Source organism: Macrotis lagotis, chromosome X, assembly GCF_037893015.1.
Source record: "Macrotis lagotis isolate mMagLag1 chromosome X, bilby.v1.9.chrom.fasta, whole genome shotgun sequence".
In the NCBI taxonomy this organism is placed as follows: domain Eukaryota; kingdom Metazoa; phylum Chordata; class Mammalia; order Peramelemorphia; family Peramelidae; genus Macrotis; species Macrotis lagotis.
In genome coordinates this window covers 346,992,014-347,010,795 of record NC_133666.1, presented here as the reverse complement: position 1 = coordinate 347,010,795, position 18,782 = coordinate 346,992,014, and the positions used below count along the sequence as shown (strand labels likewise).

The 18,782-nt window shown below is 33.6% G+C and overlaps 1 protein-coding gene across 3 annotated transcripts in view; it reads left to right on the top strand.

Annotated features, from left to right (window-relative positions):
• Positions 1 to 18,782, top strand: part of CTNND2 (catenin delta 2) — a 1,202,081-nt gene that overhangs the window by 904,414 nt on the left and 278,885 nt on the right. For all 3 annotated transcript variants that reach the window (XM_074205345.1, XM_074205344.1, XM_074205347.1), the window contains one exon: positions 3,789 to 4,002. In XM_074205345.1, coding sequence (XP_074061446.1) covers positions 3,789 to 4,002 — 214 coding nt within the window. The remainder of the gene's footprint in view (positions 1 to 3,788; positions 4,003 to 18,782) is intronic.

Sequence of the window (18,782 nt, the reverse complement as noted above, 5' to 3'; positions counted from 1 at the left end):
CTCAATGGTCTTACCCACCTCTATATGGAGTTGCAATGGAGCAAAGGTGTGGGTCATGGGACATTTGATTCAGTGTCAAGCAAGGGTATTTGAGGAAATCTGACCCACATATTGGAACCCTTGAGAAAGATAGAAGAATCATCTATGGGCAGATAAAGAGATAAAATAAAATAAAAACCACCTGGATCTAAAAATGATGATATGTCTAGAAGGAGAGGGTGCTGAATAATAGAGGTAATGACAGGGTCTTGCTCAGAAGGGGCACTTAGGAATAAGAACCAAATGCTTCTTTCATTCTACTCTGATCTGTTGTTCCTTAGACTGTGAACAAAAGTAAAGCCAGTGATGGAAAAAATATCTTGGGGATAGAGTGCTTTTGTAAGGAAACAGATCTCTAGGATTACAGGAAGATGACATTGCTTCTTTTTCATTGGAAGAATTAGGATACAGAATAGTACAGTGGAATGAATCTGGCTTTAAGTTCTGACACTTAGTACTTATGTGATCTTGGGCAAGTCAGTTAACTTCTATGTACCTCAGTTCCCAAATTTGTCAAATGAGAGGTTCACATTATATGTCATTTAAGGTACCCTCCAACTTGAAATATATTATCATATACTTATTATAGAACAGAAGCTCTAATTACACATTATATATATATGTGTGTGTGTGTGTGTGTGTGTGTGTGTATGTATATATTTATTTGAGAATGGGAATGTTAACAGATTAAAAAATAGTTTTATCTATCATATACCACCCCATCCTTGTTCCATCTCCATCTCCAATTTGCTTTTCTATAACTCTTTTTTGGGGGGAAAGTGTAAAGTTTAATCTGTTAAATAAACATGTGAATTAAAATGAATTAGTAGAAATAATAATACAAATATTTATGAAAGCAAGAAATCTTATAAAAACCTTTTCTATCTATATATAAAACATCAAATCAAATTATATATGTTTAATATACAAAAATAGCCATTTAAGTGTTTATTCAGAGATGTTCTACAATCAGAATCATGAAATGCCAAAAGGGGAAGGGATCCCAGATCCCATCTGCTCCAATCAATATCTGATCAACAGTTACTTTAGTAAAACACCCAACAAGTTGTTGTTATTCAACCTTTGAAAAAAAAGAGATTTGGTGAAGAAAAATCATGACATGCTGAAGCAATCTAATCTGCTTTTGAATCGCTATAATACAATGAAGTTCTTCCTGACAACAAGTCTACATTTGCAGCTTTTACTCATTGCTCCAAGTTCCACTCTCTAGGTCATTTCTCCCTAGGTACAAACATTGCAGTTCCTTCATTTAATCTTCATATGACATCTCCAGACACTTCACCATATTGGTTATCATTCACTTTATGTTCTCTAGTTTATCATTTTCCTTGAAATTTTACAGTTCTATTCTCTACATGTGGTCAGTAAGTCTGTGACATCCCAAGTATTCAGTACTATGCTCTTCTTAATGCAGACTGACAACATATTGGATTTTAACATTTTATTTTTTATTTTTTTGTAGGTTTTTACAAGACAAATGGGGTTAAGTGGCTTGCCCAAGGCTACACAGATAGGTAATTATTAAGTGTCTGAGGCCAGATTTGAACTCAGGTACTCCTGACTCCAGGGCTGGTGTGCTATCCACTGTATCACCTAGCCACCCAGATTTTAACATTTTAAAGAAATGTTTTTAAAATATATAAATTTCAGGGTAGCTAGGTGGTGCAGTGGATAGAGCACTGGCCCTGGAGTCAGGAGTACCTGAGTTCAAATCCCACCTCAGACACCTAACAATTACCTAGCTGTGTGGCCTTGGGCAAGCCACTTAACCCCATTGCCTTGCAAAAATCTAAAAACAAACAAAAAGAATAACAAAAAAATATAAATTTCAAATCTAATGATTTAAATTCATCTTCATATTGTTTAAGTTATTTTTTAAATCAATACCTAAAATAACCTAAAAGGTTATTCAGAACTTTTATAAAATAGTACCTCAATTTGCCATAGGTTTGATTATGACATGTGGACCCTGCATACAATCGCCTAAACAGCATTCCTCTCCCAAATAAGCAGAAATTCATAAAAGAAGAGACACAGGGGTTGCCCAGGCAAAATTATAAATACATAAAAGATTATTTCTAGCCCTCGATCATTCATTTTCATAGTTCTTGTAATTTCCTTAGTCACATTCTACAAGATGCCCATGATTCACAAATGTAAGTCATACCCAGACCTGTTTTTTCCTGGGAATTTACCTGTGCTCAAGATGTTCCCTCAAATAAAATGAAGCTATCATCAGAATCCCATTTGTTCAAGACCTACTTTCTGATAGTTTACCTGATAAACGTGTTACAGTATTAAAAGCTTAGTCAATTAAACCAAAGTTCAAGACTAAAACCCTGAGGAGAGGAAAAATGAAAGGAATTTCAAACAAGCTATAAGGGGCACAAACCATATAGAGAAGGTTTCTACTTTTCTCTACTTTCTCCCCAAGATCTGCACAATCATGAAATTTTGTCATCTTGAAATCACCAGATAAATTACCATAGTAAAATTCTTGGACTACTGAAAAACATTGAAGTAAAGAAAATTGCTGATTGTGATCTGGTCATTTTCCCATTTTAAGATAAAAAATGCTCAAATGCTTCTTTTCTAATGAAAACTTCATCAAATAGAGTTTATATTAAACAACCACTTGGCTTTGTTGGCAGCTAAACTGTTTTTAATTTTAAAATATGCCCAAAAGCCAATCGATCTAAAAGCCATTGAGACACATACTTAAGGAAATGTGCTGTAAGCAGTTTTGTCTTAGTTGTGTGAAATTCACAAGTGAGTTTGATTCTGTTCTGTAAAAATATGGAACTGAAAGGTTTCTTCTCCCCTTCCCCCATTACTTACCTAATGTCTAAATGAACTAAATATAGAAATAGGGATTGGGACAGCAACTGTCCTTTCATTGAAAAAGGAAACTCAGGGGTGGCTAGGTGGTTCAGGGGTTAGAGCACCAGCCCTGGAGTCAGGAGTACCTGAGTTCAAATGTGGCCTCAGACACTTAATAATTACCTAGCTGTGTGGCCTTGGACAAGCCACTCATCCCCATTGCCTTGCAGAAGAAAAGAAAAGAAAAAAGAAAAAAAACTCTCTGCCAATGCTGGTTATCACCTTCTCTGAAATGTATATTCAGTACAGAGACAAGAACATAGAGAAAAGTTGGTGACTTACCCAGTTTATGTTTAATGTAGGGTTTGAATCTACTTATTCTCTTCAGGGTCAACTCTATCCAAAAGGACTCTGATATTTTGGTTCTAGGCAGGATTGTAAATGACCTTCACAAATTCATTGCTTTGGTCGATGCTGTTAGAATCCAATTAGCTCATTCCCAATTTACACTTGAAATCATTAAGGAGTTCTCCTATAAGCATTGTTTTAACATTTGAAAATCAATCTAATGATGCTTTAAGATTTTGGAAAACTTCTGAAAAAAGAAAAAAACTCAATGAATAATAATTATTTCTTCACATTATTTCAAAATATTTGCAGAGATAAATGGCATATTATAGTCTTTGAAGTAGAAAAAATTCTTCAATTTAAATAAAAAGTTATATTTTTACTTTGTTGCACATTAAAGAAAATATTAGAATTCAAAAAAAGGAAACTAACTTGTTTTCTTTACTTTCTGAAAAACTTTCAATAATGCTGATGAAAAAGAATGTGTAATCTGAAGATTCTTAATCTTAAGAGTAAATCCTATTTCCTCAAACAAATGTTTTATATATTGTATGTTTCAGATAAGAAGACAAGGAGGTATACAGTTATTGGTGGACCTGTTGGATCATCGTATGACCGAAGTTCATCGTAGTGCCTGTGGAGCTTTGAGAAACTTGGTGTATGGGAAAGCTAATGATGATAACAAAATTGCCCTGAAAAACTGTGGAGGCATCCCAGCATTAGTACGATTACTACGCAAGACTACTGATCTGGAAATCCGAGAATTGGTCACAGGTAAGAAATAATTATAATGTTATGTTTTTAAGATTGATTTTCTTATGTTCATCATATTTAGTGCATGAAACAATCAAATAATTTATTTAGTAGAATGATAGTAATTGTACTTACAGAATGTAATAGTTTAAGAAGAATTAGAATACATGAAAATATGCTTATTGGAATATTCTAATGAATATTTTAAGAAGCTACCATCCACTTAATTCATAAACTCTTTAAAATCTTGCAGTTTCTCATAGTTATCATAAACACTAGTAAAACAATATATGAACAACTTTGAAATTATAACTGCTAGTATGTTGAAATGACTAAGAGTGCTGAGTAACAGAGGGTTTATAATCCTTTATGTTTAGTCTCTTGAACAGAAGAATTCATATTTGTTCCAAAGATGAAAATATATATATTTTTTCTATAATAGGGAATTGTTATGAAATACTCTGAATTTAATAGAATTTCTTTGCATGACTAAAGAAAAATTTCAGAGAGCTAAAGGTCTAACCTGGAGAGGAATAAATTACGTACCTGTTATCTACAAAGTACCATATTCAGTACTAGAAATACAAAGAATAATTAAGTTCTAATGTGAGTCTTTGAGAAGATTCCAGTGTAAGAAAGAGGGAAAGTTATGCAAAATAATGAGCAATAAGCTCATACAGCAGCATTATTGGCATATTTACTTCCTTTCAAAGAATTCCCCTATCCTGGGCAATTTACCTGAATGTACTCATCAAGCTTTTAGTTACTTGTTTAATGTGTAGAGAGTTAAATTCTGATTCACCATGACATTGCTAGGTCTCCCAATCTTCCTCTCAGGATTCTAGGACACCTTAAGGACTTCCATGTTTCTCTTCACTATTACCATTGACTTGAACCCCTACACTCTCAAAATTAGGGGTCAGTGAATTATGCTCAAGTTCCATTTAAACACAACATTAATTAGATTTTAGAAAAAAGATATTTGCACTAAACCTGCAGCAAGTTTAAAACATATTCCTCATAGCTCGGAGGAGTCATTTTCTCATTTACTACTGTATTCTACAGGACATTATTAGTATATAGGCTACAAATCTAGATTGGAGAATATGTAGGTGCTGCTATTTTGACCTTTCCACACTCACAGAATCAGAAGCCCACTCCATTTAGAACAGAAAAAAAACAAATTCAGAGGTCAAGAAATCCCAAGCACTCCATACTGTTTAGAATCATTTCAATTGGCATATTTTTTACCATCTCTTCATGTAGGATTTTGGTTTTTACATTTTGAAATGATAATGATTTATGTGGATTTGCTTTATATCCTGCTGCTTTGCTTAAATTGTTTCAATTAACTTTGTAGTTGAATCTTTGGAAAATTCAAATTATATCATCATATCTTGTACAAAAAGAGATAGTCCTATTACCTCATTGCCTATTCTGATTCCTTCTATTTTCTTTTTTTTTCTTTTAGTGCTATTGTTGAGATTACCATTACAATACTTAATAATACTGGTGACAGTGTACATTTTTGTTTCATATCTGACCTTACAGGAAATACTTATAGTTTAGGACACTAATTAACTGTTGGTAGAATTGTGAATTGATCCAAACCATTTTGGAGAGCAATTTGGAGCTATGCCATAAGAGTTGCTAAAATGCTTATATCCTTTGATTCAGCAATACCACCACTTGGTCTATTTCTGAAGATAATCAAGGAAAATGAAGAACCTATAATATTCTTAAATGCTTATAGTAAGCTCTCTTTGGGGTGGCAAAGAACTGGAAATTGCAGGGATGACTAAAGAAGTGGTAATGATTGTGATGGAATACTACTGTACTATAAGAAATGATAAGCTCAATGATTTCAGAAAAACATGAATAAACAGAGAATAATGTATATAATAACAAAAATATTATTTTAAGATGACTTTGAATAAATATGCTATTTTAACTATTATAAATATCCAAATTAACTATAAATGACATCTCTGCATCCCAAAAAGGAACTGATAACTAGATGTGTGTATAGAATAATTTTACATATACAAACTTATTTGTGTCTAATAGCAGCCATCCCTAGTGTAAGAAGGGGGAACAGAGGTCAAGAAATGAGGTCCTTTCAAGGAGGACACAACCTCAAAGGGAAAAAACCCAAGGTCTCTTCCCCTATATCATTGTCTTTTAGGACATTATGGGTGAAGGAGTCATCAGAAGGATCTATGCCAAATGTAAAAGACCTCAGGAAATGTGTCTTTAGTTGATCAGAGAACCTCCTCTTTCCTGTGAGATTAACTAACTAGGTCCAGCTACAGAATGTCCACTTATGTTATGCAACTTTTTCAAGACATTCTAAAATTTCATGAATTCCCTGTTGGTGAGATATCATTCTTTGCATTATGTTCTAGCCTTATTATGTTTTTAACAGGCATCTTTGCCTATGTTTTGTCTAACCATTGCAATAATATTCAGTTTTACTTGTTACCTAACTTATGAGCTGTCAAATATAGATCTTCTAGTTTTTCAAGGTTTTGGTGGCCTCAGGCTGAATTTTTATAAATATATTTAGTAATGATTTGGAAATTATAGGTAATATAATGGGACTTAAAGTCAAATAGAGTGGTTGATTCACTTCATTCAGATCCTAACTTTTTTTTCTAGGTTTCACTACCAGAGTTGGGATTCATAAATTTCTAAACTTAGAGTCAGGTCCATTTAAGTCTAACTAAATTTGACAGATAAGAGTTCAATACCTTAGCCAGTTTGAAACTTTAAAAAAAAAGATGAAAGCCTTGTATATACTTTAAAATCTCACAAATATTCCAAAAACGTTTCACACATTAGGCACATTTTAGGAACTTGGTATCATCATGGGTCTGCTGATATTAGAACCCAAAATTTCTCCTATTGAGTAAATGCTAAACAAAGAGAAATATTAATTCCTGAAACACTTCCTAAAAGGATTAATGTATGCAATTTGGAAATACTTCCTAAAGGGATTAATTATTTGCCCTTTAAAAAAAGGGTTGGAGGCTTGAGTACATTAAAAATATCTAGCGTGATCTTCCAAATTAAATCCAAATATGTGTCTCTTCTTCCTTCTCTAACTTTCCTTTTCCAGACCTCTCCTCTCTATTCCTGCCTTTTTTCTTCCCCATCAATTTCTTCCCCACTCAATTTTTCTCATCCCTTACTATTCCTCTTTCCCTTCTAGTTCTTTTCATCCCTTGATATTTTTCTTTCTTCTTTCCTCATTCATTATGCATTATACTTGTAGATACTAGAAAGAAATATAAGTTCAAAAATTTAGTTCAATAAGCATTTACTGGGAGGGATATAAAGTCAATAATTCAAATTGATAATAAAGTCAACAGAAATTTATTAAGCTCTTTCTCTAGACTGGGCACTGTGACAAGTGTAGAAAATACAAATATAACAAAAATACAAATATACAGATTATAAAAGATATCAATAATATATATCAAAGATTGATTTATATATATATAAATCAATCTTTGGCCTTAAGAAGCTTATGTTCTAATGGAGGAAGACAGAAAAAGGAAGCTGAAAGTAGGAGAATATGGAGAAGTTACCCCTTATCATGATAAAGAAAGTTTAAGGTGTAAACAGTTGGAACTTGGAGAGGAATGTAGACATGGTTGGCCTGGGCATTCTGGGAGAATCAGCCAGTTATAGGAAGGGGCCTCACCAGTAGAAGTTCTTCAGGTATGGAAAGTCCTAGAGTGGAGCAAACTACCTTAGAGAAGACTATTCTCTACCCTGGTAGAAAAAGTTCAGAAAGCTAAATGTTTAAACTGGAGAGGAATGAACAATGTACCTGTTATCTACAAAGTGTCATATTCAGTACTAGAAATACAAAGAATAATTAAGTTCTTGTGTGAGTCTTTGAGAAGATTCCAGTGTAAGAGACAGAGGATTAAGTTGTGCAAAAATCACTGTTATGTAAGAAATTCAGATGATAAGATCAGGCAAAATTCTGTGAGAAATTTCAGGTGAGTGCTATTTTCAATTGGCAATGTTGGAATAATACTTTATAGAGGAGATTGGGGTTGAAGGAAAAGAAAGGTTTTCTCACATGACAAATTCATTAGAGCCCTGGTGGGAAGGGAAGAACTTGGAGAGAGACCTCAGATCTCACTAAGCAAGACTATGAATAGAGACCAGAACACCAGCCTCCTGTAATTATTGCTTGGGAAGCTACATTCCAGAGGGATAGGCTAAGGATGTCCCACCATAGTCACTATGATGGCCCACCTTAGTTATGGCTCTGTGGTAACCAACTCAGTAGATATGGGGGATAGGTAATAATGAAAACTTAGCCCACCTTTCTAGGGTTTACAACTGAGCAGGGAGATGTGGACATATCTAAATAATGCAATACTGTTAGGAGTTTAAACATGCCTTATGATACTGAAGGTTTTACATTTCATTTGACTTCTTAATTACCAGACCTTTTATAGGATAACTGTTAACCAGGATTAATTCCCTGCTGCTTGTCAAGGTGCTGCTGAGCTCAGTGGGGCTGTGATGAGGCATCCTGCTGACCAACAAAAAAGGCCTCAATAAAATGAAAGTCCTATTTGTTTAGCCCTTTCTGAAGCTATTTTCCCAGTTTCTGAAATTGCTCTGTAGGATTTCTAAATGTAAATAAAAAATTTCAAGTGAACCTAAATACATACAGAGAATACTATGAAGATATCTTTTACCAATTTGAATACTTTCAAGCCCTTTGCTGAAAGAAAAAATACAATAAAGTAATACCTTAAAGAAGTAAATCAGTCTATATTTATCTCTCTATTATTGCTACCTTAATAAAAGAATTATATTGTCAGGAATCAGAGATTATTCTTTGGGCTCTCTCTGTCTTCTCGCTTTGTGGGGGGGGGGGATGTTACAAGGCAATTGGGGTTAAGTGACTGGCTCAAGATCACACAGCTATGAACTCAAGTACTCCTGACTCCAGGGCCAGTACTCTATCCATTGTGCCACCTAGCTGTCCCTTGTCCTCTCAATTTTTGACAAAGTCTCAGGTAACTTAAAAATGAAAATTTAAAAAAGTCTCAGCAAATAAATCTAATATCTAAGTTGTCCTAAAAGTCTCAGTGCATTTTAAAGTTTTAATTGCTCAAATACCTTAAAAACTGAAGACTTTTGGGACATCATTTATATGAATATCAATTTTTTTAATGACCATGAATGATGATAGTCATTTCTTAAATGTGTTTTTCTATATAACTACATGATTCCTGAGGGGATTATTCTAAAAGAAGAAGGGAATCATTTTCATATTTATAGGAAAGAGTGGATCAAAATATACCATGAGTGATATGAATTCATTCAATTAGGAAAAATATATGCAGTCTTTGATTGCAAAATATCCTACTATGCCTTGGAGAATGATAAGTAACAGTGTTTTCCTCTTATGGAAATCCAGGTGCATGATACTTACATTGACTTATTAAAGTCACATGTAAGATCATGAAGCATTTTTAACAGGATTCACATTTGTAATTAAACACAGTGGCAACATTCTTTATAAAAATTATCTCATTGATCTTCAAAGTTTTTTAAATTGAGTTACAGGCTCTTAAATTTAGATTAAAATGGACTCTTATTGTCTATCACAGCGATTTATAGTCTTGATCATTAGATAAACAAGGTTCTATGGGGGAAGGGGGGTGGGCAGGAGGGGTGGAGCATGCTGAATATGGAGTCAGGAGATCTGAGAATCTTTCTCTGCTAAGTATCTCTAACTTTTAATAAGTCAGTTAAATCTCAATGTACTGATCTGTAAAATGAAACAATGGACTAGATAATCTGTAAATCCCTATGACCCTATAGTTTGTCTTTTTTTTTTAACTTTGCTAGTTAGCCTCTCTGAATTCTCACTATCCATTTTGTTCATTTAATCTTGCCTAGACTGTTTAGGTCTGCCTTTCTGTATATTAAGTAGTTTAAAGTTCAGGATTCTAAGTTGTAATACAAGACCAAATAAAGAGGAGTAGGAAGTCAGTTAAGAAAAAATGAAGCAAACCAGTTTCACTGAAGGAAAATACTAACAGTCAAGGAGGATGGAAATAGATCAGGTCCCCTAGGATACTGGGAGGAATGGGGCACCAAAATCAGGAAGGTTAGGTGGGTTTTGTAGACTTTTATCTGAGTCAAGCAGATTTAGGCATTGGACAAATGGTTTGGGGAGACTGAACCTGGTGCTAATATATGCTGCCATACTGGATAACATTAAAACTTCCCCCAAAAGCAAAAGAAACTTTGAACTCTTACTTTGGTGTGGGGCTTCTAGGAATTTGAACCTTCTCGGCATCTTCCATTATCAAGATGGGTGTCTGTTGAAGTCCTTACAATTCCCCCCACACTCTTTTTGTTTAAAATTTTATTTATTGAAGGCAATGAGGTTAAGTGACTTGACCAGGGACTCATAGTTAGGCAATTATTAAGTGTCTGAAGCTGGATTTGAACTCAGGTTCTCCTGACTCCCGGGCTGGTGCTCTATCCACTGCACCACTTAGCCGCCCCCAACAATTCCCACACACTCTGCCCTTCCTTGTATTATCCCCTTAGAATCCTGAACCTCACTCAAACTACATTAATATAGAAAGGCAGACCTAAATGAACAAGATGGATAGTGAGAATTCAGAGGGACTGATTGGCAAAGTTAAAAAAAAATAAGTATGAGATCATAGGAAATCTACAGATTATTGAGTCCAAAGTTTCATTTTACAAATAAGGACATTGAGATTTAACTGACTTATCAAAGTTATAGATATTTAACAGAGAAAGGTTCTTAGATGTTCTGATTCCATATCTGCTTCCACTTTAATGTTCCCTTTAGTATGAATCCCCTTCCTAATTTTCTCCAATAACCTATAAACATTCCTTCAAATTTTTCTCAAAGGTTAATTCCATAATTAGTCTTTTCCACATCAATCCCATCAGACTTCACTCACTTGAATAACTAATGCTGTCATCATATTTCTCATCTTTCCTGTGTCTCCAGTTATTTAGTGCTTCGGTACATATGACTGCTTGACTGAATTAATTATCTGTATATTTATTAATATTGTGATTCTTTTTATCTTGCTTTCATAATAAAAAATCATGTATAAGAATTTCCTAGACCATTAAAGTATGATTATTTAATTATTTAGGTTTTTGTTTTTTTCAATCAACCAATATTTGTTGTGTTTACTATGTACCAGACTCTATGCTAAATTCTTTATTTTAATATCAACAGTGATAATGAAATATGTTGTATATGGTAGATACCAAATAAATATTTGTTGAATATAGCATATATATTACCTGAATGGTAAACTGCTATAAACTTCTATAATTAATATAGGAAATGTCTAGTTAAGTTGTATTTACTTGTCTTTTGGCTCCTTCCCTATTAGATCATTAGTTTCTTAAGTTTAGGTAATAGAGAACCTTTAAAATTGTCTTTTCAGTTAGTAAGGACTCAGTATATTAGAGAGAATATAAAATGTGTCTATATTCTTTATATTCTATCCCATTTCATTCTATTGCCTAAAAGATGCCAACCTGTTTCCCAACTTACTTTCATATGTGGATCTGTGAACTCATTAGGAAGGATAAAACCAGACTGTACCACAAAACCCATCTTGTTTCTCAGCACATGCATGAAAATTAATATTTTCAAAGAATAAAGGTGGAGTAATAGTAACTATTTTTATCATATGGAATTTCTCCTAAATTTTTTTATCTTAAATATCTTGAACATTTCTGACCCAGGATGTCCAGTTTTAGTGAAAAAATAATCTAAACTCAAGATACACAATAGTTATTTGAAGGTCCTAAGGAATTATGAAGATCACCAAATTCAAATGTAGGCTTATGAGACTAGAGGAGGGAGCAGTGGTCCTTAAAAGTTTCGGGACATTTATTAAAAATTGCTTGCTAATTAAACAATTAAAAATGGATGCCAGGTTTTAGCTTGCATAGGCTTCCTTGTAACACAGCTGGATAATTTACATTGTGAAAATCTGTCTAATGCAGATTATATTTAACCAAAGCTAAGTGAGGTCACCAGTTAGGTAATTTTCTCTCTGGAACACAATTATTGTGAGAGGATGAACAGAATTTTACTTAAATACAATTAAAACTATTGTATGCTTACATTAACTTAAATTGCAGACACTATTTGTTCTTTAAGAGTTGTCTGGCTTCAGTTTTTGTTCTTATGGATAATTTATTTAAATATGATAGTGGTGTTTTGTCTTTAACAAATAATCTATAGCAAAACCAATTATCAAAGAATAAAAACTGGATTGCTAAATCCATCATACAACCTTTTATTTTAGAGGTAAAAAAGACTTTAATGGTAAAGTGCAATCCTCTCATTTTACAAATAAGGAAACTGAGGTACAGAGAAGTTAAGTGATGTGCCAAGTATGACGTAGTAAAGTCCACAGAATAATTAGAATCCTAGCTTTTCTGAATCTAAGTCCAGTGGTGTATTCACTCATAGAGTACTGACCCTGGAGTTAAGAGGATCTGAGTTCAAGTGTGGTATATTAGCTGTGCAATCCTGGACAAGTCACTTAATCCTAAAAGCCTCACATGCAAGGCCATCTCCAGTCTTCTTGATTTATATCTGACCACTGTACCAGATGACTCTGGAAAGAAAGTGAATCTGGAGACTTTTCCTGGCACCCCCTCACTAAAATGCAATTCATTTGCTTCCCATGGCATCACCTCCCTTGAAGTCATGGTCTTCTTCAAAAACAAAGGAAAAACATCAACAAAACAGTGTGCCTATTATTTGTGAGGCACTAGGCTCAGTACAGAGATAGGAAAGGAAGTTTGACATGGATCACTGCCTTAAAGGTGATCACTAATAAGTGCAAGGATAAGGTGGTTTCATAAATAAAAATATGCTAGAAAATGAAATGTGAAAGTGCCTGCAAGAGGCACAGTAGGAGTGCTATGAGAGCAAAGAATCACTTCTGAGGGGAGGAATTAAAGAATAAATCATAAAGTTTCTACTGTGTACCTTGCACCATGTTAAGCAACAGAGATACAAATAGAATGATTAAATAATGCTTACTAATAAGAAGTGTATAACAGTAAAAATATATATATATGTAAATATACATGTATATGTGAATATATGTATTCTTTATATACTATATTCTAAATATTGTCTATATTCTATTTATGGCTATGTAAGTATATAACTTACTTTTATGTTAAATATAGAAGTATATTGTATAAAATTATGTTACATATAAAATATGACTGCTTATATATCACATAAGTAGTTATAAATTAGTACATACATAATAAGCATATATATACAAACATACATTCCCATAAATAGTCCTGAAAACTCTCAGAAATTTTTAAGTGTAATTTTCTGTGAAAAAGCCAATAGCTACTAATGCCACTTGTTCCCTTGACCATAGTTACCAATAAGGAGAGAAAAAGCAAAGGAAAGAAAATATTTTTTAATGATTTGCATAGATTTATTGTATATCCTGTTATACTGTTTCAGTTAATTTTTTTTTAATTTCACAATTTTTCCCCCCCAAGCTTGCTTCCCTCCCCCCACCCCCCCACAAAAGGCAGTTTGTTAGTCTTTACATCATTCCCATAGTATACATTGATCTAAGTTGAATGTGATGAAAGAGAAATTATATCCTTAAGGAAGAGACATATAGAATGTGATATAGCAGAATTACATAATAAGATAACAATTTTTTAAAAATTGAAGGTAATAGTTCTTGGTCTTTGTTCAAACTCCACAATTCCTTCTCAGGATACAAATGGTCTTCTCCATTGCAGATATCCCAAGATTGTGCCTGATTGTTGCCCTGCTGGCATGAGCAAATTCATTAAGGTTGTTCATCACTCCCATATTGCTATTAAGGTGTACAATGTTCTTCTGGTTCTGCCCATCTCTCTCAGCATCAGTTCATGCAAATCCTTTTAGGTTTCCCTGAATTCCCATCCCTCATGGTTTCTATAAAACAATAGAATTCCATTACATACATATACCACAAGTTGTTAATCCATTCCCCACTTGATGGAGATTCCACCACAAACAGAGCTGCTATGAGCATTTTTGTACAAGTGATGTTTTTACCCTTTTTTCATAATCTCTTCAAGGTATAGACCCAGTAGTGGTGTTCCTGTATCAAAGGGTATGCACATTTTTGTTGCCTTTTGGGTATAATGCCAAATTGCTCTGCAGAAAAGTTGGATCAGTGCACAGCTCCACCAATAATGTATTAGCATCCCAGATTTCCCACATCCCTACCAACATTAATCATCGTCCTTTCTGGTCAAATTGGCCAGTCTCAACGGTGTGAGGTAGTATTTCAGAGATACTTTAATTTGCATTTCTCTAATAAGTAATGATTTAGAGCAATTTTTCATATGAGTATGGATCAATTTGATTTCCTCATCTGTAAATTGCCTTTGCTTATCCTTTGACTATTTGTCAATTAGGGAAATGGCTTGTATTTATTTTTAAAATTTGACTTATGTCTCTGTATATTTTAGAGATGAGTTCTTTATCAGAAACACTAGTCATAAAATTAGTTTCCCAATTTACTATGTTTCTTTTGATCTTGGTTATGGTGGTTTTGTCTGTGCAAAAGCTTTTTAATTTAATGTAATCAAAATAATCTAGCTTATATTTAATGATGTTCTCCATCTTTTCCTTGGTCATAAACTACTTCCCTTTCTATAGATCTGGCAGGTAAACTACTCCTTGATCTTCTAGTTTGCTTTTTATGTCTAAATCCTGTATCCATTTAGATGTTATCTTGGTATAGGGTGTGGGGTATTGGTCTAATCCAAGTTTCTTCCATATTAACTTCCAATTTTCCCAACAGTTTGTTTTTTTTTTATCAAAGAGAGAGTGTTACACCCCAATAGTTGGACTCTGGGTTTATCAAACAGCAGATTACCATAATCATTTCCTGCTACTGCACCTAGTCTAGTCCACTGATCCACCATTCTATTTGCTAGCTAATACCAGCCAGTTTTTATGACTGATGCTTTATAATACAATGTTTAGATCAGGTAGGGTTAAGCCACCTTCTTTTACACTTTTTTTTTTCATTAAATCCCTGGAGATTCTAAACTTTTTATTTCTCTTATGAATTTACTTGCAATTTTTTCTAACTCATTAAAGTATTTTTTTGGAATTTTGATTGGTAGGGCACTAAATCAGTAGTTTGATTTTGGTAGAATTGTCATTTTTATCATATTTCCTCACCCTATCCATGAGCAGTTGATGTTTGCCCAGTTATTTAAGTCTGGTTTATTTGTGTGAGAAGTGCTTTGTAATTGTTTTCAAAAAGTTTTTGTGTCTGCCCTGGAAAATAGAATCCCAGGTGTTTTATATTGTCTGAGTTTACTTTGAATGGGATTTCTTTTTCTAGCTCTTTCTGCTGCATCTTGCTAGTAATATATAGAAATCTGAGCATTTATGAGAGTTTATTTTATATCCTGTGACTTTGCTAAAGTTGCTAATTATTTCTAGTAGCTTTTTAGTTGATTTTTTGGGATTCTCTAGGTATACTATTATGTCATCTTCAAAGAGTGAGAGTTATGTCTCTTCCTTCCCTATTCTAATTCCTTCAATTTCTTTTTTTCTTCTCTTATTGCTGAAGCTAACATTTCTAATACAATATTGAATAGTATCTGTGATAGTGGGCATCCTTGTTTCACACCTGATTTTATTGGGAATGCCTAATGCCTCTAGCTTATCCCCATTGCATATAATGCTTGTTGATGGTTTCAGAAAGATACTGCTTATTATTCTAAGGAACAATCCATTTATTCCTACACTCTCTAGTGTTTTTAGTAGGAATGGATGCTGTATTTCGTCAAAAGCTTTTTCAGCATCTATTGATATAATCATATGATTTCTGATAGGTTTGTTATTGATATAATTAAATATACTGACAGTTTTCCTAATATTGAACCAACCCTGCATTCCTGGGATAAATTGTACTTGGTCATAGTGTATTAACCTAGTGATAAAGTGTAGTCATTTTGCCAAGATTTTATTTAAGATTTTCACATCTATGTTCATCAGGGAGCTAGGTCTATAATTTTCTTTCTCTGTTTTAACTCTTACTGGTTTAGGTATCAGCACCATATTGGTGTCATAGAAAGAGTTGGGCAGAGTTCAATCTTCACCTATTTTTCCAAAGAGTTTATATAGAATTGGAACCAGCTGTTCCTTAAATATTTGATAGAATTCACTTGTGAATACATCTGGCCCTGGGGATGTTTTCTTTTCTTTTCTTTTCTTTTTTTTTTTTTTTTAGTTTTTGCAAGGCAATAGAGTTGAGTGGTTTGCCCAAGGCCACACAGTTGGGTAATTATTAAATGTCTGAGGCCATATTTGAACTCAGGTACTCCTGTCTCCAGGGCCTGTGCTCTATCCACTGTGCCACCTAGCTGGCCCTCCTGGGGATATTTTCTTAGGGAGTTCAATAATGACTTGTCGAATTTCGGATTTGATTACCTCTTCACTTAACCTGGGCAACTTATATTTTTGTAAATATTCATCCATTTCATTTGGATTATCAAATTTATTGGCATAGCATTGTGCAAAATAATCCCGAATTATTACTTTAATTTCCTCTTCATTGGTGTTGAGTTCACCATTGTCATTTTTGATACTAGCTACTTGGTTTTCTTCTTTCTTTTTTTTTTAAACAAATTGACCAGAGGTTTATCAATTTTATTAATTTTTTCATAAAGCCAGATCTTGGTTTTATTTATTAGTTCAATAGCTTTCTTGTTTTTGATTCTATTAATTTCTCCTTTAATTTTTAGAATTTCTAATTTGGTATTTAACTGGAGGTTTTTAATTTGTTCTTTTTCTAATTTTTGTAGTTGTATATTTAGTTCATTGAGTTCCTCTTTCTCTAATTTATTCATATAAGCATTTAAAAATATAATATACCCCCCGACAGCCACCTTGAGTGTATCCCATACGTTTTGGTATGTTGTTTCATTATTGTTATTATCTAGGATAAAATGATTAATTCTTTCTATAATTTGTTGTTTGATCCACTCATTCTTTAAAAATGAGGTTATTCAATTTCCAATTAGTTTTGGATCTATATCTCCTTGGCTCAATATTGCATATGATTTTTATTGCATTATGATCTGAGAAGAATATATTCCCTATTTATGATTTTCTACAGTTGATTATTAGGTTTTTTGCCCTAGCACAAGGTCAGGTTTTGTGTAAGTGCCATGTACTATAAAAAAGAAAGTATATTCCTTTCTTTTCCTATTCAGTTTCCTCCATAAGTCTATCATGTCTAGGTTTTCTAACAAACTTTGTACTCCCTTCACTTCCTTCTTGTTTATTTTATAGTTAGATTTATCTAAATCTGAGAGCAGGAGGTTGAGGTCTCCCACTAGCAGAGTTTTGGTGTCTGTGTATTCCTACAACTCCTTCAGCTTCTCCTCTAAGTATCTGGATGCTATAACATTGGGTGCATACATATCTAATATTGAAATTACTTTACTGTCTATGGTACCTTTTAAGAGAATATATTTTCCTTTCTTATCTCTTTTAATATTATCTACTTTTGCAGCCTCTTTGTCTGAAATAAGGATTGCTACCCCAGCTTTCTTCACTACAGCTGAAACAAAATATACCTTTAGTCTATATGTATCTCTCTGCTTCAAATGAGTTTCTTGTAAGCAGAATATTGTAGTATTATGGTTTTTAATCCACTCTGCTATTTGCTTATGTTTTAAGGGAGAGTTCTTCCCATTCACATTCAAATTTATAAATACTAACTCTTTATTGCCCTCCATGTTATCTTCCCTCTGCTTGTATCTTTCCCCTTTTTTCCCTTTACCCATATTCCCCAATATTTTGTTTCTGAACACCACCACTTTCAGTATGTTTGCCCTTCTATATCCAACACCCCTCCCCCATTTTCCCCTTTCCCCTTGCCCCTTCTTCCTTCCCTTCCTTATGTTGATTCCCCCTTTCCTCCCCCTCCCCTTTTCCCCTTTTAACACTTTAAACATAAGATAAGTTTCTTAACTTAACTGATATTTATGTGTTAGCTTTAAGCCAATCTGATGAGAGTAAGATTTAAATGGTTCTCATTTCCTCCCTTTCCCCCCCCTCTATTGCAATAAGATCTTTGTACCTCTTAACATAATGAAATTTACCCTATTCAGTCTCCTCCATCCTCCCATCTCTTTACTGTCCTCCTTTTTATGTTATTCTTTTTAAATAATTCTATCTGAGTCATAGACAGGTCATGAGTGTCCATCACTTCTGGCTATTCTCTCTACTAGAATTACAGTTATTGAGAGTTATTAGAGTCTTTCTCCCAGGTAAGGATATAGCCACCTTCATCTTATTGGATAACAGTTTCTTGAGTAAGTCATGTGTGTTTATCTACTCTGGCTAATTAAGTTCCCTCTAATAGAGTAACTATTCTCAAGAGTTGTTAAAGTCTTTTTTTTCAGGAGGGATATTGGCAGTCTTATTTTATTTGATAACAGTTTTTTCCTCTCCCCCCTATTTTTTTTTAATTTTACCTTTCCATATGCCTCTTGAGTCTCCTGTTTGAAGTCCAAATTTTCTATGGTCTTTTCATCATGAAAAGTTGAAAGTCTTCTATTTCATTAAATGCCTATCTTTTGCCCTGGAAGAGAAGGCTCAGTTTTGCTGGATAATGGATTCTTGGCTGCATTCCAAGCTCCCTTGCTTTTTGGAATATTGCATTCCAGGCCCCTGGATCCCT